Raw genomic sequence first — 23,124 nt, forward strand, 5'->3', positions numbered from 1 at the left:
TATTTGGGCTGCCCGTGGGTTTGAGCTTTTAGTTCGGGGTGGGGATGGGGGAGGGTTGTCTTTTGTTTCACTACTTGTTTTAATGCTCAGAGCCAGGTCTTCCTAATGCGTTTGGGTCCTCAGCTGTCAGGGAGAGGTTCTGCTTTGGGGACAGGGCTGGGGGCAGGGGGAACCTAGTCATGCCCTCCTCCTTCCACTGGAAACAGAGCTTTGAGGAAGTGCTTTGATGCCCTGCTTTGCCGAACCAGCACCCAGATCGGGAGTCCGTTGCCGCTGCCATCCTGGAGGGGTCGGAGGGAGATTCAGAGCGGCAGGTCCCAGCCACATAGCAGGGCAGTGAGGCAGTGCTGAGGAGGGCAGGGAGGCTGGGTCAGGGGAGGGAGAGGCTAGGAGGGCAGGGCTGACCGGCAGCCGAACCCAGAGCGTGGCCAAAGAACGCTGCCAGGATCTGGGCAGGAGGAAGGCTGCCATGTGCGTTTGCCCCATAAAAGAGCACACGAGGCCCAGCACTGGGGCTTCTGTGGGTGAACCAAGCAGGAATAACACTGAATCGGGACAGCCGTAGGTGAGCTTGGTGGTGTGTTCGTTGAATCTGGGCTTACAGAGAGGTGAAGCATATACATTCTAGAGCCAGTCAGACCTGGATTTGAATCCTAGCTCTGCCACTTGGTAGAGCAAGTTATTCAGACTCTCTGCACATTATCTAAAATGGAGACAGCAGTGCCCACCTTGTTGAAAGAATAAATGAGATAGTGTACCTAAAGCCTGCGTTCCCAGCACATAGGAAAAATAATAGCAAGAGCATGCAAAGAGCACTTAACTCTGAGCCACGCACCAGTCCCCACGTGGACATCTGACAACTCACGGCCACACCGTGAGCTAGGTAACTTTTGTTTCCTCTAGTTAACACGTGAGGAATCTGAGGCACAGAGAAGTGAAGTAACTTGCCCAAGGTCACGCCGCTGGTTTAAGTGACAGAGCTAGAATCATGAACCCAAATGTTCCAGCTCCAAGGCCCTGTCTTAACCTCTCTGCTGCAGGACCTATGGCTGTTGTCATCCTTGTGACGTTTCTGGGTACAGGATAGGGAAGTCTAGCCTGGATTTGGCCACATCCCAGGGGCTCTTCTGTTATCTCGAGGAATTTTAAGAGATTTTCCCAAAAGTGACTAAAATAAATTCCTGTGGGTATTTTGCTTTCAAAAAAAAAGAGTTCAAGGGGGTTGGACAAAGATGTCTTGATCAAAGAAGAAGCAGTTCCCAAAAATTGGGAATCTTTGTGGCCTTAAGAACCAACTTAAGACCAACTTGTGCTCTTAAGAACCAACATGTAATTTTAAGCCAGTCTGATTTTGCTTTTCTGGTGCTTTCTAAGAAGCCACACAGTGAGTCGGAGAAATTTACAGGCTGTCACCCTCTGGGATTGATTCTGACAGCTCTGCTCTTCTATTGTCGAAGTGCTAATGAAAAACGCTAATTGGCCTTGGCCAGTGGCTGGATGAGTCCCCTTCCTGGAATGGGGAAAGCAGCATCCTTTTCTCTGTGGTTTCTCCTAGTCCTATTCTTGGCTTGAAGAAGGAAAGGGGGCAGCCTGAGGAAGTGGGAGGACTCCAAGGGTGATGCCGCCCTCTGGGTGGGCAGGGTGAACGTTTACCTCGGACGCCCCATCCACTGAGCTCCGTGAAGACAAAGCCAGGTCTCTTTGTCACCCTGGAATCCTAAAGGCAGCAGAATACCTGGGCCGAGTGAGGCACTCTGGATATTCAGCAAGTGAAGCAGGGAAGGAAGGAAGGAAGGAATGCGTATATGGCCCACCAGCCTCTGGAGGCCAGTTCCTTGTGCAGCTCCAAGAAAGGATGGTCTCCACCTGCTTTAAACCACGCCTGCAGGTGGGCCGCCCTCATCCTGGCTCTTGCAGCGCCGTCCACAGTGAAAAGTCAGCTGTCCCAAGTGGAGCCTTGCAATTTGCCCACCACCCGCACTCGACCAGACAGGGAGCAGAACTGTGGCCTTTGAGCTTTGCTTCCATCCTCAGGTGACTTGTTGATAAAAGACATTTTCACATATTGACATATAGGGAAGTCATTCTGGCTTATACATGAGTTAACTTGAATTTTATGCAAACTAAAATAGCCTGTTTGTGGCCTATCAAACATACATTGTACGTCGGCTTTAATTATTAAAGAAAAGGGCACATGGACCAGAAGTAAATAACATCTAGGTTAAAAATAAAGATTAAATGCCCCCCCTTCCTGGGATGCTGATGCTGGTCCTCTTTGGATGATAAGACTCCCTTCCCACACTTTGTTATAAAGCAGAAACTAACACACCATTGTAAAGCAATTATACTCCAGTAAAGATGTTTTAAAAAAAAAAAAAGACTCCCTTCCCAGGTGCTAAAGCATACCGACTTGCTATGTACGTGCTGGTCTGTTTTGTTTTTTTTTTTCCTAACCTTGAAGAAATGTAACCCAGACTTGTTTAATATTCTTTGTTCTGACAAGATATAAAACTGTGCTGAAAACCCTGCTTCTCCAGAGAGATTTCTCAGAGTAACCTAGACAGTGGGCTTCTGGGCTAGTCCTCAGTTTGGCTCAAATAAAACTCCTTTCTATTCTTACTATTGATTGTTTATTGATTATTTTCATTGACACTGTCCACCGTCTTTCCCCACAGGTGTCCTCTCCCTGCCTGCGTACTTCAGTCCCTACAACGGCGGGTCCCTGGGCCACGACGAGCGCGCCGATGCCTATGCGCAGCTGGAGCTCCGGACCCTGGAGCAGTCCCTCCTGGCCACCTGCGTGGGGAGCATCTCGGAGCTGAGTAAGTGGGGCACCCACTGTCCGCTGGCTCCAAGGGAGAGGCAGGAAGGAGCCCACCTTCTGGGTCCTGGCTTCCTCCTTCTCCTCCACGCTTCTTGCCTTCTCTGAAAGCCAGAGGTTGTAAATTGGTGGCCCACAGACATGTGTGCTTTAGTTGGCAGGTGCATTTAATCACATCCAAATTTCGATCTCTCGTTTCTCTCGAGAAATCAGACGATCTGGCACTGCTGTGCCCCATTCCTGCATGGCAGCGATCAGGGGCAGCTGAGTGGCAGCTAAGGGGACAGAAAGCATTCCCTACATTGCCGCATGCCTCGGTCTCTCGTAGCTGGCCTGTCTCATTTATTTATGTTACCTGCCTGCCCCAAGGGCTCTGAATTTACAACCAGTATTTGAAAGAAAGAAAAAAGCTGAGCTTCTCTGGCTGAAGGAGGAGCTGATCAGTGAGTGGCCTCAGCCCTGTGGTGCCCTGGGCATCTCCCAGGACCTCAGGGCTCTCTGGAACACAGTGGGAAACCCCTGGGTCTAGGTCATTACTGTTTGACAGCTGTTTCAGAAGATCGTGTTAGGAGGCATGAGATCCCCGTGTCTCCCGATTTCTCCCTCTCATTATCCCAATTATTTGAGAAATCAAACTGCATGCTCCTCCCGGGGTCATGAGACCACCCAGCGGAGGGCGGGGACACGTGCCAAGGGTCGTATAGCACACAGTGTGGAAACAGATGGAGTTTCACTCTGCTCCAGACTTTTCCGCTTGTGATTTCTTTAAGGTTTCTGGCCCCTGAATAGTGAATGGCAAGCCGTTCTGTTTCTTTAGGACACAGTCCCCTCCCCCACCCCCCACCCTGCCCCATCTTCCTTCCCTTCCCAGGACAGGAAGTGAAGGTGCCTGGTTCAAGGTCACAGAGCAGATTGGTAATAAGGCTGGGACAGAAAGCAGGACTTTGAGCTCTCTGTCTCCTAGGGGCATTCCAGCATGGCCACCTGGGTCCCCTGCCTCTTGAGGACCCTGCAGGAAGTGGGCTTGGGTGTATGGCTTGATCCCCACCCCTGAGGAGTATCTCCTGGACGGTGGGCTGTCTTTGGGGCTATGCACAGTCTGTTTGGTGAACTCTCCTGGCCTGAGGACAGTGAGGGACACACTTAGGCCTCAGTCCACTGGAGAACACCTCGATTTTGTTTTGCATTTTGAACATTAAGTGAGCACTTACTGTGTGCAAGACACTGTATGAAGTGCCTTCATCACATGATCTCATTTACTGTGCATAACGACTCAGCAAGTATGTCCTGATGAGGGAACCGAAGCTTAGAGAAGAAAAGTCATTTTCCCCAAGTCAGGTTGCAAATAAGAATCAGAAAGGGGGCTTGACTCCTGCTGTGTCTGACTTTAGCAAAGCTCTAAATTACTTAGGGTTGTGGGCTTCGTAGACGTGACTAGCAGCCCAGCCACCAGCATCTCAGGGCAGCTGAGGTCAAGATCGGAATCTGGGGACTTCGCTGCTGGCACAGTGGTTAAGAATCCACCTACCAATGCAGGGGACACGGGTTCGAGCCCTGGTCCAGGAAGATCCCACATGCCGCGGAGCAACTAAGCCCGTGCACCACAGCTACTGAGCCTGTGCTCTAGAGCCCGCGAGCCACAACTATTGAGCCCATGTGCCACAACTACTGAAGCCCGTGCACCTAGAGCCCGTGCTCCGCAACAAGAGAAGCCACCGCAATGAGAAGCCCACGCACTGCAACGAAGAGTAGCCCCCACTTGCAGCAGCTAGAGAAAGCCCGTGTGCAGCAACAAAGACCCATCGCAGCCATACATACATACATACATACATACATACACAAGATCGGAATCTGATCTTGACTTTTATCGTAGAGCCTTTTGTCGTAGTGGTCTCTGTGCCCATTACAATCCACAGTCAGGCACAAGGCGAGCATTCAGAAACTTCCCTCAGGGGAAGGGCTTGTCCTTACCATTCAGCCCAGGGACCAAGTCCAATCAGTTCTACCTTCTAAAACTATCCCAAGTTTAAGTTTGCCCTTCTCACCACTTCCAGGGCTACCAACTCGGGCCAAACCAGGGATATTTAAAACCCAAATTGTATTATGTCACTCATCTGCTCAATATCCTCTCAATTACCCCCACGGCTTCCCAACCCACTCAGTGAAGTCCGGGATTGAACATATGATCTGCCTTCCTCGTCTTCTATTCTTCTCTTGTTGACTGTGCTCCAGCCACCCTGGCCTCCTGGCTAAGATCCTCCCACCCCAGGGCCTTCGAACTAGCTGTTCCTCTGCCTGTGACCTTTTCCTCCAGTTGTCCAAATATGGCACGTTCTTAAGGTCTCTGCCCAATAACACTTACTAGACAGGCCTTCCCTGAGCACCCTGCAGAGATTAAGGGTCCCACCCTCGTTCTCTGTCTCCCATCTATGGCTTTGGTTTATTCAAAGCACCAATGGATACTTGGCATTTATTATATATTTACTTGTGAATAGTTGATCATCTTTCTCATGTGATTAGAACTTCAGCTTCATGAGAATGGAGACTTTCTCTGTTGTATCCCCTGGTGTACGTATCGCTAGTGATGAGAACAGAACCTGAGCTGTGTATTGGGGGGTGTGTGTGTGTGTGTGTGTGTGTGTGTGTGTGTGTAAGAATAAGTTCTCTATCGTCCAGTTTTTGCCTCCTAAAACCCACCTAGGATTGGTCCCCATCCTGGCTCAGCCACTCCTTAGACCAAAGGGAAGAAGGATCCCCAGAGCATCTTTCACTGACAACCCAGCAGGCTGTGTCATGCGCCAAGATGCCCGAGCTCCCTCGCTCTGAAACCAGGGTTTTTGCTAATCATTGTGAAGGAAGGAGGAGGTGAAGGTGGAGGCAGATATTGCAGTTTTTCTCTTCAAGACTAAAGAGCTTAATGAGGCTAGTGATACTTGGCGCTGAGCACCTCGTACCTTAGAGTTTAGCCCGGCTTTAGCACCCACTCTCTCCCTGCACCTGGCCAGGACCAGCCTGCCAGGTAGGTCAAGAAGTCTCATTCTTGTATCAGGTCCATCTGCATAGGGAGCTCAGGCACTTGTATTTTCCTCTGTCCCTCTCTACCTATGAGAAGGTAAATAGAAGGGAATAAGAAAGAAACAAAACACTTCTTTTCAAAGGCAGCCAGATGGTATGGGCCTCATTTTGGAGACAGTGCTTAATCCCAGGCCCTCCCACTCTCTTTTTATTCGATGGCTCCTGATGCAGGTTGGACAGACCAGAGGGAAGCCGGAGCACCTCTGCTCAGGGCTCTCATGATTAACAAGCAGGGAGGGCTTATTTCTCCATACTTGTGGGTGTTTCCGGGCTTCAGACTGAGGTCTCATCAAGCTTAGGGTCAATTGATTCTCAAGTACAAGGATGTCTCAGAAGCAGCTCTGAGTGCCCAGCTGTACCAAACCAAGAGCACAGCCCCGTTGGGCCACAGCTTCTGAAACTCACTGTGGTAGCAGGTCAGGGATGGTATCCCCCCAGCTTTGTTGCAAACTGAAACTTTTATAAAATACAATAAAAAGGAACGTTTAGAAATATGAAATAAAGCACAGGTAAGATGCAAGCCATTTTATTTTATTAATTAGATTAAATAGGCATAAAATCACTCTGTCAGATTGCTCTGGAAGTTTTTTCAAGCTCACTCTCAGTTTCTGAAATGAACTTCTGAACCAGTAACCAGTTTGCACACCTGTCCCAGTTCACAGACCTGTCCCAGTTTGCAGACCACACTTCAAGCAGCAGTGTCGCAATGGTCGAGAACATTCGTTTGGGACACAGGGACCCCAGTTCAAGTCCTGCTTGTGCCACTGGACAAATCACTTAACTTGTGTAGCCTGTGTCCTCGTCTGTAAAATGGAAATGCCTCCCTTATGGGGTGGCTGTAAAGAGATTTTTTAAAGAGATTTTGTCTTATCTTTTCATGTCTATCTTGAAGCCTAGAAAATAGAAGGTGGCAGGGAGGAAAACCCCTTTGGGAGAACATCCAAAACAAGTGGCTGTCTTTGCCCGTAACCTGGACTTGCAGCGCAGCTTAAGTTTTTTAGATGCCTGATCAGAGTTGTCTGCAGGCATCTGTCTCTTTGGTCTTTGAGAGACACTGAAGCCCGAAGCTGGGCCTGGAGCAAAGTGTCCGGGGACTCCATCTCCAGTCACCATTCTGCTGCCTTCATGGTTTCCCGAACCTTCGGAAGGCCTCTCTGCTCCTGGCTTCCCTTTTAGGGAGCTGTTAGGAGGTATTCCTATTCCTTCCTCAATTTTCTTGCCTGCATCCTGGCTGGAAATGTGCTGCCAAGGGTTCTACACCAGGAACAACGAAACCATCTTAAACATAACTAATGGTAATGACTTCTACCTTGTCGAGTCTTTGAAATGATATTTCAACAAGATTTCTTCGACGCTATTGGGGACTCTTTGAATTCTCCTCCTTGTGGTCCTGTGGTCATGCCAACAGTTATGACATTTAGACCTGGAGGAACAGGAGCCAGATTTCAACTTATTGCAGCCAACTTAGCTGTACAACTAGCTGCTGGGAGACGGCTTGGCCTGGGCTTGTTGATGCCAGTTTCTACTACCCAGGAGCCCGAGGGCAGGGCTGGACTCCTCCTGTCCTGGGAAATGCGGGGCAGTGCTTGACTGCAGGCAGAGGTCCTGGAAGGAAGAGTACCACGAGGTGGCCTGTAGGATAGAGGATTAACAACAAAAGACAGTAACAATAATGGTGATATATTTAACTTTACCAAGCACTTACTCTGTGCCAAGCATGATGTTAAGTGCTTTACGTTTGTTATTTATTTGAATCCTCAGGATTTTTAGGTTAGAAATGACTATTTCCATTTTATGGTTAAGGAAACCAAGGCTTTGATAAGTAACTTACTACGTAAGACACACGGGATAGAAATAGCAGAGCCCTGATTGGAAGCCAGGCAAGTCTGAATCCAGAATCTATGTGCTCATCCGCTTACCTGGTGATTCTCAAACCTGACTGGAGATTAGATTCACTGAGGGAACTTTTACAAAATACGGACGCATGGGTCCTGCCCCGGACCAATTAAATTAGAGTTTGGGGGATGGGAACCAGGCATCAGGAACCCAGTGCCCTCAGCCCTCTTGGCCCTGGGGTCTGGCAGGAGGCACCCAGGCAGCTGAGCTACAACTGCGGGATGAGCAGAGTCCACTTTGTAGAGAGGAGTGAGGACCTGGGGGTGGCATGGAGGGCTCTTTCCCGGGGGAGATCTCCAATTCCAGGGCTGTCATTGTCCCTGCTTGGAAACAAGCGTTGCCGCTGTGGCTGTCATGGGAGAACTTGGCAGCTAACGAGCTCAAGTCAAGCCCCACCAGAAGTTGTATCTTAAATGAAATGAATGTGTAAGGCTACTTTTTCATTCTCCAAATGTTTGCCGAGCACCCGTTGTGCCGTAGAAGCTGTGCAGGGCTCCGGGGACACGTGGTATAGAGTCCCAGACCCACGGGCTCTGTAGGGGAGGTTAACAGAATAAGTGAATGAATTGGTCCTGTCGAACGTTGAACAACACTTCACCTGCCATATTAAAAACCTGCTCGTTTCTCCCTCCTTGAGCTCAGCCTCATCCAGAGGCTTTCTCTCCAAGGGGTTATCTGTAAGGGGCAAGCTGACCCACAGGGGACGCCCCCCTGAGTTCTCAGGCCTGAGAAGAATGGAAGGCGCCACTTTTCCTAGAAAGAGGGGCCCGCAGGTGCCTGGGGCCATTTCACCCATCCTTTCTCAGCATTGTGGCCTCACACAATGATGGGATGTTTCCTGTCCTGGGCTGGTGGGAAATTGAAAAGACTCAACTGGGGAAGAAACACAGCACAGGATACGGGGACCTGAGGACCCTGCAGACTTCATTAGTGCAGGCCACGGCCTGGATCCCAGTTCAGTTCATGGACTTTGGAGTCACATAGGCCTGGATTCAAATCTAGACTCTACCGTTTACTGGGCACCACGACATCCCTGTGACCAGGGAAATGCATGGTGTCAGTAAATGTTTGCTTACTGGATAAGCCTCAGTTTCTTCGCCTGCAAAATGGGGATCCTACTCGGGCCCCAGCCTTGTAAGGATCAAATTAAATTCTATTTCTAGAAAATTGAACACTCAGCACATAATAAGCATAATGGATGGTGGTGGGAGTTCTCCTTGAGGCCGTGGAGAGGGAGGTCCCTTTTCTGCAGAAGTACCTGGACTTTGCACCAGACAGCACGGGGGAGAATCACCACGCAGCCTAGCACAGGAATTGGGGGTTGGGAAAAGAGGCCCAGGGAGATTCCTGTGGTCAGAGCTGGGGGAAGGGCCGTGGGGTGATGGAAGGAGTGGGGATGTTGGAAAAGAAACCGTATTAGCTAGCGTAAGTTCTGGTGGGGCCGGGCCCCTACCAAGTGTTTCGTTCAACTGTTAAGGCAGGACTGGAAGTGAAAGGGAATCTAAATTGCTATCATGTATCTGGGTGACAGTTTCCACCTCCACCTGCTGCCTCTGGGTAAATAGTAATTAGGCATGCCGGCTTAGCTGCTCCTCTAGCTAGCAGGATCCTTGGGAGAATGTGGGCTATGAACTCAGACTTTTCCTTTTTCTCTCCCTCTCGCCTGCCCTCCACCAGGCGACCTGGTCTCCCGCGCCATGCACCACATGCAGGGGCGCCACCCGCTGGGTCCTGGCTCCAGCCCCGCCCGCCAGGCCCGCCAGCCACCCCAGCCCATCACCTGGTCCCCTGACGCCCTCCACACGCTCTACTACTTCCTGCGGTGTCCACAGATGGAGTCCATGGAGAACCCCAACCTGGACCCCCCGAGGATGGCCCTGAACAACGAACGGTAGGGATCTGCCTTGGGCTGCACACCCGGTGGACCGTGCGACCCAATGTGTGTTGACCGAGTGACCGATGAGGTGGAAAAAGAACCCTGGCCCCGGCCTGTGTGCCTGCGAGGAGGCGGCCTGACACGGGCGACGGCTGCGAATTCAGACGGATGAAGGCCTGTCCCTGGGGTGCAGCAGGATGTGTTCACCCTGGGCTGTTGTAGTGTGGGGTCGTTGAGTCTCAGAAGGTGGGCTTTGGCCTCTGTCTCACAGCTCTAGCATTTACTACCTGGGCTCTTGGAAATCCAGTTGCCTCGTTTATAAAATGAGGTATTTGCACCTACCTAGAAAGGTGGGTAGTAAGAATCGAGTGAGCTAGTGCTCTCAGAAAAAGCACCTAGGACAGTGTCTGGGTGGTGACTGGCCCTCCATCAATGGTGGCTGTCACCTCTTTTGATGATGATGGTATCACCGTTATCATCATTCTTGTTAGGAATTCTGAGGCACATTTTGCCCTGTTCACTCATTTTATAGATGGGAACGTCGTGGCTCTGGCAGATTATTTGATCTCCAGCAGGTTAGTGGGTAAATAGCCCCAGGGTCCAGGCCTGCTGGCCCCCAGTCTAGTGCTGTCCACAGGGTCGCAGCCCTTTCCCAACTGGGGGAAGGGCTGCTAAGAACAGATATACAGGTTGTATACTGCACAAGGGGACGCAGTGAGGGGCATGAGTGGGGGACACACATGGAGCCGTGTCAGCCTGAGGACAGGGTGCACATTCTAATTGGTCTACTCAGAGGGCCACCTTTTTTCAATTTTCTGCCCAGAGAAGATGGTTTTCTATAATTTGTCCAGTAGATATGCTAACAGGAGCTTCACCTGGAGGCCACCACATGGCCACCCAAGGCAGGGTCTGTCCATGGGCTCGACTCATGGACAGGGATCGAGGGTTGTGTAATTGAAGGTCCAGGGTGTGGGAGAGACTCGCCTTCAGTTTAGGAAGCCCTGGGTGCATACATTCCACCTCACAGCAGGGCCCAGGAGAGGGGGAGAGCAGCCCGGGGGTCTCTGTGCCCCATCACAGAGGAGGGAGATCTGAGACCTTGATCCAGAGAGTGCCACTGCTTTCCCAGACCCCCGCCACCCATTGTCTTTGGGAGGCATTGGGTCTCCTCAGTGGTGTGGTCCTCACAGCCAGGCCCACCTCTCCAGGGCCTCCACAGTCACAAAAGATAAAGATGCAAGGGTAGATCCCCATACCAGCTCATTAAAAAACAGCCGTCGTGAAAACACTGGCAATCCTGTGGACATATGGCAAATGCTGGGAGCAGAGGATGCAGAGGCTCAGGAGTCGGGTGGCCTGGGCACGCACAGCAACTCTGACATTCATGAACCTTTGTGCAAGGTTCCAAATCTCCCTGAGCCTCAGCTTCCTCAGCTATAAACATGGGGCAGCAATGAAGCAGTTTTAAGGATTCGATGATGATCAGCGATGTTTATAGGGCCTTTGCCACGTGACAGGCACCGTGCTGAGCACTTTACATGTGGGCACATACTTCCAGGAAATAGGTGCTCTTCGCAGCCCCATTTTACAGATGGGTAAGTGGAGGCACAGAGAGATTCAGTAACTTGCCAAGGCCACATAGGCTCTGCTCATAACCTCTGTACCATACCATCTGTCATTACGAGAGACGTGAAGCAATAGTGGCCCAGTACACACACACAGTAGATTCCCCGTAAATGCTACCACTGCTGTTATTATCACCGGTATCATTATTAGACCATCGTTGTCTCATTTCTTGGGGAGCTGGACAGTGAATGCAGGTGGGGCCTGACACAGAGCAAGAAGGCAGCAGGTGGAGGCCCCGGGTTTCCTGAAGGAAGCATCCAGCAGCGAGATGGGGCCAGAGCACAGGCTCTATGCCCCAGCTGTTTCTGCTTTGTGGAGAAATTGTTGTGGTTGCCAGAGCTGGCTGGGAGGGAGAAAGGGCCAAGAAAACATCTGGAGGGGGTGGGGATGGGGAGGGGAGGTTTGCTTGTTAGTGGTGAGGTCCCCAAGGGTGCTAGACTGAGCCTGAGGCTGGGTCACCCAAGCAAAGGTGGCTGGGAGAGGAGGATAGGGAGCTTCCTGGGACCTGCTGCCCCAGGCTGGGCTGCTTGGCCCTCCGGCTGTGACCGTGGCTACTGGCTGTGGTGCTGGCCGGGGAGGTGCTCTTCTCTGGATGCTGTGCCCAGAACCCCTTGGATGTCTTTGTGGCCACCCTCTGGCTTTCCTTCTGGGGAGATTCCCAGCCCCTGACGCTCTAAAACATGACATCAGGGTTTCTGTGCTACACGAGCTGCTTTTCTCTGTGTGATTGCGATGGCTGAGCTTGAGTGACAACATATACATGAGTACGTGTTTAGATATCTCCTTATTTACAAACCACACTGTCTGTGGCACAAAGAAGTCGGTTGCAAAAGCATTTTTCCGTGAATCGTTTCAAGAGAGTGTCAGACATGTGGAAAATTGGAACCACCATCAGGAAAAAAGAATCCCAAAAAGGAGGGACTGAAAGGAGGACACCTTAAAAATACCCAGGGGGACAGACAGCCCGGCAGCTCTCTGGTGGCCCGGTTCCTGGCTGCAGAGTGGGTCCTCCCGTGCTTGGATGCACTCTGACAGGGCAGGCCCTGCAGGCCTTGGAGAGCCTGGCTGGCCTTTCCATTGCAGGCTGGGACGCATGTCCCCACGAGGCACTGCCACTCCGATACCCTCTCAGCAGAGCCCTGGGGAAAACCTCTCCTGTGCACCAAGGAGCCGGCGTTTGCTAGGGCTCCAGGGTGACAAAGCTTTGCTTTTGTGAGTCTGGGGATGTCTGTCTGTCTCTTTCTCTCCCCTCCCCCACTTCATTCCCTTGACGTTCCTCCCTCTGTCCCATGTCTGGGACATGGGGGTCAGATCCCTCAACCAGAATTGGACAGAACCTGTGATTTCAGGTATGATGGTGGGTTTGTAGCCTGGAGGCTTTCCGCTTGGGGATCCGATGGTTTGGGGATGTCTGGGCCCATGGGGATTAAGGGACCTCTTCCACGGCCTCGCCTCCCTGGGCTAAGGAGCTCAGTTTGGCGGCTTGGGTTTGGCCCGTGGCACCACTGACGGTGCCACTCCAGTCTCTGCTTATAGATTTCCGCTTTGAAGAAAGTACCCTTCTTTCCCGCCACAGGGGTTGTGTGTGACCACAAGTGTGCTGACAAAGGGCAGGCGGGACATGCCTTCAACCCTCTGTGTGAAGCTCATCCCGCTACGCCGTGAGCTGCGTCTGCGCTGGTCAGTGGGGCCTCAGTATCTCTCCGTGAGGACTGTTCTCCCCAGGGCCTCCTGCTCTGGGTTTGGAGGGAGAAGGGAGTTGTAGAAGCAGCGGGAGCTTTGCGAGGCACGAGAAGGCAGTCGAACGTGCTTCTGCAGTGAGCCGGGCAGCAGCAGGGAAAAGAGCACAGGCTTCGAGCAGGGGCCTGGGCTCCGATCCAGCCTCCCACACAGGCCCCTCCATGCCTCAGGCTCCTCATCTGTTAAACAGGGCTGATGACCCATCAGGGAGGGCGAGTGAGATGCCACATGTGAAAAGACCCAGCTTTTCCTTTTAAAGGGCAGCTCTCCCGACTTCTGTTTCTTTTGTGCTCCACAGCGAATCAGCAAGGTGCGTGTTAGCATTACCTGCATTTTACAGACGAGGGCACGAGGCCAGGGGGGACCTAGCTGCTGAGTATCTGGACAAGGATTCGAATCAGGTCTCTCTGACCTGAAAGCCCTCACCCTTCACCATGCCAGGCTACAGCTTTCCCACCCAGCTGCTGAGACCCAGTCCTAAAGCTCTGAGATAATCTGGGTGGGTGATGGCCCTTGGGGCCACTTTTTCTGGGGCCATTCCAGCCCCACCTGCCTCTCCTCTGCCCTGGGAGAGCCCCGCAGCTGGAGCCTCCCTGCACCCTCCCGGGATCCCTTTCTTGCTGGCAGCTTTGCATCACAGGCACCAGCAGGATCTCAAACACAGGATTAGTCACAGCTGCCCCCCTGCAGGGCATGTCATCACCCAGGACTGAGCTCAGAAAGTGAAAGAACTTGCTGTCAGAGATCCAGGGTTACCCAGGGAGATGGGGGAGCCTCTTCCCCCATGGTCTGGAGGAGAATGGACAGCCACATCTGGCTAAATGTGGTCCTTGCTCGTCATGCCTGGAGGCAGAGGGATGGGTAGCTGAAACAGCATCCGGGCAGAGGACATCGTCCTCCTGGGAATGAGGGGTTTGGGGAAGTGCGGAGGAAGGCCGTGTAGACATGCCGGAGCACAGGGAGGTCTGCCGGCTCGCCAGCAAATTGCTGGAGGAGAACATCATCCAGCAGAGCACACGGAAGGAGACAGATGCAGCTAGAGATGCAGAGGGGGCTGAGATAGACAGAGGGTAATCTGATTTTCTGCCTCAGAACCTCGGGAGCTGGGGTGCTCAGACTCACCGAACGGTGCCGCCAGCAGTAGCAGAGAAGCCAGATCCCTGAGGAATATCTGGGAATACTGGAAACGAAGGTGGGCTCCTTGTCCACAGACCAGCCCATCTGCTTAAGCTTCAAGCCCTGGCCCCCTTGCTTCCCTCTCCCCAGCCCTGCACAGTGCCCCATCATGGAGGGAAGCTCGGTCCAAGGGCTGGGGGCCTGCTGGTGTTCAGGACACTAAGCCAGGAAGAGCGTCTGACTTGGGATGGAACCTAGAAACATCTGGTGTTCTGTTTCTCAGCCAGCAGAGCACGATCTGAGGGGAACACTGCGATTCAAGGACACGCATTTGAGATCAAACTTATCACTCTCTTAGATCCTTGGACCTGTCACTTAATCTCTCCAGAGCCCAGGTTCTGTGGACAACTGACATTTAGTCTTCACAGCCACCCGTAAGGCGAGCGCTGATGAGTTAACGTAGGTAGCACTTTTAGAATGGTACCTGGACACAGTAAATGCTCAGTGTTAGCTACTATGATGATTAGTATCAGGCAGAAGGAATAGCATTTGCCGAGACCACGTGGCAAGAGAGTGTGGGACCTGGGGGAGAGAGCAAGGAGCAGTGGGAGAATAAGGAAACACGGTCCAGAACGATGCCCGGGGGAGCTGGGACCTCCAGGGCCAAGACTAGGGGAGGGCTGAGCTTGCGGCCCAGCACAGGGGTCCCCAACCCCCAGGCCGCGGACTGGTGCCGCTCCACTGCCTGTTAGGAACCTGGCCGCACAGCAGGAGGTGAGTGGCGGGCAAGTGAGCAAAGCTTCATCTGCTGTTCCCTGTCTCTTCCCACCACTAGCGTTACCACCTGAACCATCCCCCGCCCCGCCCCCCCATCCGTGGAAAAAAATTGTCTTCCACGAAACCGGTCCCTGATGCCAAACAGGTTGGGGACCGCTGGCCTGCTCAGGGTTTCTGTGACTGGCTGATTTTCACTTGCCCTTTCCCCACACATCCCCTCTCAGCACCCGGACCACTCTGAGAATGAAGGCGCTAGGAAGCCCTTCCCGTGCTGCTGCGAGGAGAGGCACTTCTACCAGGATCCGCCCTGGAGCTGTCTGGTACGTGGTCCTGCACCCTGGGCAGGTTCAGGAGAGACAGGTGGCCCAGAGTGCTGCTTTGATACCTATCAGTCCCCAGTTCCCATGGAGCTATTTTTGCTCTGAGATCAAAGCCCTTTTCCAGGTGAGATCCTGGAAGAAGGTGCTGTGTGTCTAGCCCATCTCTTGGCTGCCCTGATCCGTGTCATGCTGGCCAAGAGGGTTCCTGCAAGCATGTGGACAGAACTCAGAAAAACTGGAGTTGGCAAAGGTGCCAGCCCGTAGGGGTCTTACCCACTCCACCTGAAGTCCATACCACGACCTCAGGTACTGCCCAAGGGTCAGAGGGTTCCACCAGCCTCTTGGGTCATCCCGGAGGTGCCCTCTCTGCTACCTTCTAGCAGTGTGACACATCAGCCCATCTTTCTAGGCCTCAGTTTCCTCAGCGGTAAAACAGTGAAGATAATAAGATGCTACTCGGGTTAAATGAGATAATGTGGTCAAACACTCAGCTCAGTGCCTGGCACCTAAAAGTGCTCATAAATGGTGGCTGTCATCCCCCAGCCCCACCCCCCGCTCCCCCCGTTACTAAAATGGTCATAAACATGCTTAGGTGACGGTTGGCGCCGAGAAGAGTCTTTCTTCATTGACGTAGGATGATGTTTTTTTTTTTTTTCACATCTTTATTGGAGTATAATTGCTTTACAATGGTGTGTTAGTTTCTGCTTATAACAAAGTGAATCAGTTATACATATACATATGTTCCCATATCTCTTCCCTCTTGCGTCTCCCTCCCTCCCACCCTCCCTATCCCACCCCTCTAGGCAGTCACAAAGCACCAAGCTGATCTCCCTGTGCTATGCGGCTGCTTCCCACTATCTATCTACCTTACGTTTGGTAGTGTATATATGTCCATGACACTCCTTCACTTTGTCACAGCTTACCCTTTCCCCTCCCCATATCCTCAAGTCCATTCTCTAGTAGGTCTGTGTCTATATTCCTGTCTTACCCCTAGGTTCTTCATGACATTTTTTTTTCTTAGATTCCATATATATGTGTTAGCATACGGTATTTGTCTTTCTCTTTCTGACTTACTTCACTCTGTATGACAGACTCTAGGTCCATCCACCTCATTACAAATAGCTCAATTTCGTTTCTTTTTATGGCTGAGTAATATTCCATTGTATATACGTGCCACATCTTCTTTATCCATTCATCCGCTGATGGACACTTAGGTTGTTTCCATCTCCTGGTTATTGTAAATAGAGCTACAGTGAACATTTTGGTACATGACATTTTTTGAATTATGGTTTTCTCAGGGTATATGCCCAGTAGTGGGATTGCTGGGTCATATGGTAGTTCTATTTGTAGTTTTTTAAGGAACCTCCATACTGTTCTCCATAGTGGCTGTATCAATTTACATTCCCACCAACAGTGCAAGAATGTTCCCTTTTCTCCACACCCTCTCCAGCATTTATTGTTTCTAGATTTTTTGATGATGGCCATTCTGACTGGGTTCTCAAGCAGCATCTGGGTTAGTAATATGACTACAGCTAATACAATTACCACTACTACTATTGATATTACCAATATAACCAGTGCCACTACCAATAATAATAGTTAATAATGCAACTCCTAATATTATTCCTACTTACAAACACTCCTGCTAATTACAGCTAGCATTATAGAGCACATATTAAGTGACAGATACCATCTTAAGTGCTTCACTAATTAACTCACATTTCTCACTGCACTTCTGTTGATCAGCAGGGAAGGGATATAAGGGAATTATGGAATGCCTTATGTGATTGAGTCTCCTGACTAATACGAGAGGCAAAAACAAGATAGAGGGAAAAAATGAGCACAAAGCACCAGACAATGTAAGAAGAAGCTTGGTTGTATGATACTGCATTAGGTCAGCCCTCAGGCCCTGACACTGGCCGGGATTCAATCCCAGCTCTGCCATGTACAAGCTGGTGGCCTCCGTCGTTTAGCCTGTATGCCTCAGTTTCTTCTTAACACAGGACTAACAGTGCCAACCTCGTAGGGGTGTCATGGGGATTGAGTTAATATATGCAAAGCACAGTGCCTGGCACACAGTATGTGTCAGTCATCATCTTCTTCATCTTCATCCTTATCCTCATCCTCATAGCCCAGAGGATCTTGGAGAAGACTGGAGTCTTTGGGGAGGTAGTGTCAGAACAGACTGGGGTTTTAACTGGGCCTTAAAGAACAGCCACAGGACACTGGGACAGGTGGGGTGACACTGGCAACAGAAGTCGCAGAGGGATTTTGTTGCTTCAAGTTCATATTTCATGACATATGAAATATGTCATGAAATCTACATTTCATGTACATTTTTAAAACACAGAATAGGTTGTGTGTGTTTTTTTTTTTTAAATCATCAGTGGTTGTTGTTTATCTAGGCAAATGCTCCTAGGTGGCGCCTGAGTGGTTTTCCTGTGGAGACCTGCATCCTTAGAGGTGCCCGTGCGTGAGGGTCAAACCAGCGCTGCCTCCTCCAGCTGTGTGATCTGAACATGTCTCCCTACCTTCCAAGCCACAGTTTCCTCCTGTGTAGAGTGAAGATCTAAGCAGTGCCTACTTCCTGGGGGCCCCCCAAGTTCTGGGGCAGGGCCCCCAACACACATGAAGTACACAGCAGAGAGAGAGGCCTCTCTTTGTTCCAGCCCAGATGCAGGAGGGGGATGTTTCCCCTCAGATGAGCACTTTACATAAATGGGAGGGGCCCGCAGATAGGCTGCGCGTTCAGTCTGAAGAAGTGGGCTCGTTAATCTTTTGCTCCGCTTGCGAAAGTGTTTTCTTATCAAATAATAGAGATGATGGCACTGGTGGCTTTATGCTCCTGACTTGTGGTTCCCTTAAATACCATTTCAAGCAGATTTGCAATGTTAAGCTCTTTTCTCTCTTTCCACTCCCCCCTTTTGTGCATTGAATTTCCATCTGCTTACCCAAAATGGAAGCAAAAGAAGTAAAAATAGCTATCGGGTGAATTAAGTACTTGTTTCCATGTGTTTCCCAGGCTGGTGCATCCAGTGACCTCTGAAGTGACTCGTCTGTGGTCTGCCGTACACCGAGAGAGCCGTCCCTCCCACCCCCAGTCATTCTCCATCCTCTTATCTGCTTTTTATTTCCTTCCGAGCACCCTCCTCTGTCTGAAGTTACCTTGTCTGTGAATTTGTTCACTTCCCTTTCTGCCTCCTCCTCACCCCTCTAGAAGGCAGGCACTGTGGGTCCGGGGTTACCACTGTGACTCCAGCACATAGAACATTCCCTGGCGCAGAGTAGGCAGTTAAATATTTTGTTTGGTTAGTGAAATAGGCTATAGAGCCTAAAGGTTGGACTTTTGGAGTCAGAAAGACCATCTGTGGGGTCTCTGCTCTCTCGTTTACTAGCTGTGTAACTATGGGCAAGTTAATTTCTCAGGCCTCAGTTTCCCCAGCTTTTAATGGAAAATGGCTTGATCTACTTACATAGGTTTTTACAGGGATCAAATGAGGTAATCCATTGAAAGGACTTAGCACAGAGTAAGCTCTTCATATGTGATGGCTGCGATTATCAGTATAATTACTGTTTTCATAAACCTGTGAAGGGACTCAAATAACTAAATCATGTTTAATGCATAAATAACCCAAAACAATGGTGAATTTAAAAATCACATCTACTCAGAGTGCATGTTTTCTTTCCCCCTCATATATACCTCCTTCAATCGCTGCCCTTAATTCCCTCTTAACCCACCCCTGACTGTAGCCAGGGAACCAGGCAAATGACAGAGAAGATGAGGTAGACCAGATGGTCCAAAGGTTTAATTCAGTGAAGACAGTTTTGAACAGAGATATGTACAGACTTTGGATTTATTGCAACCCACCACCCGAGAATCTCAAAGAACTCTAAAAACTGGATTTCATCCACCCATTGGTTCAAAGACCGAGCAGCAAGTCAAGCACTCTGAAGTTAGTGGTACAGTCGTGCCCCTGGCCCCTCACTTGCTGGTTTGGCCACAGTGCCTGCACAAGACGGGCTGCCATCGCTGAGTGTTAAGCGTGGGAGTGATATGACCTGATTTATGTTTACATGGGTTAGAAGCATCTGGACAAATCTTTACAGTTTATAAAGCACTTTAAACACACAACTCTCTAGCACATCTTCACAAGCTCTCAGAGGAAGCCGTTTCCACTCCCATTTACAGAAGAGCAGACTGAGGCCTTGACAGGGTAAGAGGGGCACCCAAGGTCACAGCTAGGAAGAGACAGATCTGAGCTCAGGCAGGGAGGTCCAACGATAAGAAGGCAGTGAATTCACAGTGTCAGCGGAGGGGGTAAGACCTCCCTCCCGGCTCCCGGGGGAGAGAGAAAGACCCTGGGAATCGGTCTCCATCAACACCTCCTGCCCAGTGTGACTTGGGCTGCTCGCTCTCAACCACTCAGGGCCTCTTCCCCCACAGGCTTGAGTTAGCTGGCTCTGGGTGGCCAGAGAGGGTGGGCATCTGTCCAGCATCCGAGAAGGAGTGAGCCAGGGATGGGGGACAGACGAAGTGGCAGTGCCAGATAACAGGGGCTGGAGAAAGAACAGGATCCCGACCCAGCTGTTGACAAATGCCCCCGGGGCTGCCTGTTGCGTGTGATTTCCTGTCCCATTGTTGCGCCCGCCCGGTCCCCACAGAGAAGAAGACTGGGAACTGCCAGCCCCAGGGGTGTTTTTGTCACGGGCCGCCACAATGCCCTTTGTCTCCCAGAGGGCGCCTGGGTGCTGGGAAGTCCCAAGTCAAGGGAATGGAGTTTGCTTTCTTACAGAAGGCGGCTTCCTAGGCTGAGCTGTGGACTTTGCAGACGCCGAGGATGGGCCAGGATAGGCGCTCGGGCGATGTCTGGAGTCCAGCTGGGCTGGTTTCTGGCCTGCTCCTACTTGCCTGCCAGCCGGCTCCCCAGATTTCCCTCCTCCCTCGAGACCAACTGCCTCTGACAGCCGCTTCCTTTGCTGCTTTAATATTTGAGATTTGGGGGAAGAAAGCTCTCAAGGGGTCCGGAGTGTCCCTTTGGGGCCCAGCCCAGCACCCTGTTCCCTGCTGCCTTCAGGACTGAGGAGGCTGTGGGCGCGGAGGCTGGAGTTGGTCAGAATGGGACAGTGGGCGCACTGGGGCGACTCTTTTCTCCTTCACGCCCTGCCTTCCAGTTCTCCACCAGCCAGCAGGCTCAGAGCACTTTGCGTATGGCAGTTTGGTCTCAGGAAGGACCTCGGAATCTCTCTTTTTAGAGCCAGACAGATTGCCATTGGCTAGCTATGTGACCTCAGACGTGTGTCCAAACCTCTCAAAGCCTTGTTTTCCACATTTGTAAAACACTGTTGCAGGGTGGCTGTGTTAGAGGGTAATGTTTTCAGAATGGCCTCTTGCTTACCTGGCACGTAGTAGGCCCTCAGCAAATCTTAGCAATGTGGTTTTGCTGCTCAGAAGCCAGTGCCAGTGTCTCCCCTGAGGCTGCAGTTGGGCCGTGGGTGCAGAAAGCAGGGTCAAGTGCTGGGAGCCTTTTCCTCTGGCTGGGTTAGAGTGCACCGCCGTCTCCAGCTCAGGTCAAAGCCACTAGCTGCCAGTCGGGAATCTCCACCTTGCACACGTGCATCTCTGCCAGGCCTCAAGAGCCCCGTGCCTCTACCTCCTTCTGGAAGTTTCTGGAAACTCTTTACCTGACAGTGTGAATGGGTCACCTTTCTGCCTTAGACTGTAGGGTGGGTAGGGAAGGCGGGTGCTGTGTGAGAATACTCAGCTGAATCCGGACAGGAACACCTATTCAGAGACTCTAAATAAATGACCCCACCCCTGGCCCACTGCCCAGCAGCTGCCTGTTGGGTCAGTGAAGCAGGAGGGCTAAGCCGTAGGGTCCTCCCAAGCTGACTTGCTGTCAGAGGCCAATCGCTGGTGGCAGTGCCCTCACCATGATTCTGAAAGTGTGTGTTCAAAAGAAGGGGCGTGTGTTTGAACAGGTTGGAGGCCCTTGACTGTCTGGCTTCCACAGGGTGAAAGAGCTGTGGTCTCTTGTCAGCCATCACAGACGCGGAGCCTGGGTGATTCTGAGTCTCTTGCATCTCCATGCAGCAGTGAGCCCCGAAGGTAAGGTGCAGCTGGGAGGCCAAGGGAGCCACACCCCAGCCAAGCGGAGAGAGGGAGGCCTGCTTTCTCACCCGGCTCCATTCCACTTGTGTGGGAAGCAGCGATACTCTGACCTGCTTTGCCAGCCACCTGCCAGTTAGGCCGCCTGCCGGCCAGGCCCCAACACAAGGGAGCCTTGGCCTGAGGAATGAGCCAGATAGATGCCCTGGCCCTTGCAGCACTCAGAGCCCTCCCTGCTGTAGGGGAGAGGGTGGAGGGGTGGTGCCCGCATGCAGTCTCCAGTGAAATCTGTACCATCCCACCCACATAAGAGGCCACCCTGGAGTCAGGCCCAGTTACCAAAGACAGATGGCCGTGTCCCCTCCATCACGGCTCAAGGCCACATGGACATCTGCCGAACCACACCTGCCGTCCCCTCCCTGAGATGGCTCCACGTGCCATCCTAGCTGCCCTCCCAGAAACCACCTTAGCCCCAGTCAGCCAAGCTCCCCCAGGAAGCTGTTCCTGGGTAGATAATTCTCCTGTGGAATGCTTATCTTTTTATCAGGGAAATATTTTCTTTTTTTCTGAAGAGAACCATTTGTTAATACCCAAGCCAGCCCAAGCCTCCAAGAATGGAAGACGAAGCACTTCCCCATTTCAGGAGCTCATCTACCTGACTTAGAGCTCGGGAGACCTGCAGAGAGTTCTGGAGTAAGAGCGGACCCCTGAGAACATGTTAGCAGCCAGAGGGCTTTACCTCTAGGAGTGAGAAACGTTCTATGCATTTCTGTTTTCTGTTCTTTTTTTTTTTTTTTTTTTTTTTTTGGCCATACCGCGTGGCTTGCAGGATCTTATTTCCCCAACCAGGGATTGAACCCAGGCCCTCGGCAGTGAGACTGTGGAGCCCTAACCACTGGACCGCCAGGGAATTCCCTGGGCTATGCATTTCTGAATTCAAAGGTTGAGTTTCTAACATGGGCTTCTGTGCTGGGGGCTGGGCAGCATCAGTAAGTAGAACACTCTCTGCCTTCAGAGAAATTATAGCCTGAGGGGAAAGCAGACAAAAAGAATGCGAACAAACAAAATGATACCAAATGGGCTAAGTGCTGTGAGGGTGCAGTGCTGAGGGCAGAATGGGGACCAGGCTCAGGGCAGGTGGGCAGAGAGGACCTCCCACTGCCTGGAGGAGACCCATGAGCCAGGCAAGGTGCCTGACCCCAGTACCTAATGCCAGGGTGACCAGGTGTTTGTGTTTGCCTGAGACACTTCTCATGTACGCCTGCTGTCCCAGTGTTGTTGGCAATAGCACTCCTTTTCCTTCTCAAAATTTGTCCAGCTTGGATGACAGACTACATGGTTAACTATGCCTAATGCTCATCATCCCCAAGATGTCCAGGTCCAGAAAAATGGAAAGCCAGGGCCAACTTACTAAGCTAAGTGGCAGTGGAGTATGCTATTTGGGAGATTGGACACGGGGTGTACCCCGCCTGGGACCACATCCCAGCTCTGCCACGTACTAGGTGCGTGACCTGGAGCAAGTTACTTTACCTCTCCAGCCCTCAGTTTCTCCATGCGTACAATGGGGATAATAATAGTACCTGTTTCATAAAGTAGATATGAGGATGAAATAAGTCAGTAGATATAAAGGGCTTAAAACAGTGCCACGTGTTTAGCAAATGCTCTGTACACATTAGTTGTTTGTGTTTCCCAGTTATTCCTGGATGCCTCAGAGCCAGGCCAGGATGCCCCGATTGTTACCCAATTGGCCTCCCATCCCACAGCTCATGTT

At 51.4% G+C, this 23,124-nt stretch overlaps 1 protein-coding gene across 1 annotated transcript in view; it reads left to right on the plus strand.

The window, feature by feature from the left end:
- Positions 1-23,124, plus strand: part of ABTB2 (ankyrin repeat and BTB domain containing 2) — a gene marked incomplete at both ends in the record, with an annotated part of 178,305 nt that overhangs the window by 128,023 nt on the left and 27,158 nt on the right. Inside the window, 2 exons of the mRNA XM_079707384.1 lie at positions 2,676-2,822; positions 9,470-9,683. Of these exons, the coding sequence (XP_079563510.1) occupies positions 2,676-2,822; positions 9,470-9,683 (361 nt within the window). The remainder of the gene's footprint in view (positions 1-2,675; positions 2,823-9,469; positions 9,684-23,124) is intronic.

This window comes from Hyperoodon ampullatus, assembly GCF_949752795.1.
Source record: "Hyperoodon ampullatus genome assembly, chromosome: 7".
In the NCBI taxonomy this organism is placed as follows: Eukaryota; Metazoa; Chordata; class Mammalia; order Artiodactyla; family Ziphiidae; genus Hyperoodon; species Hyperoodon ampullatus.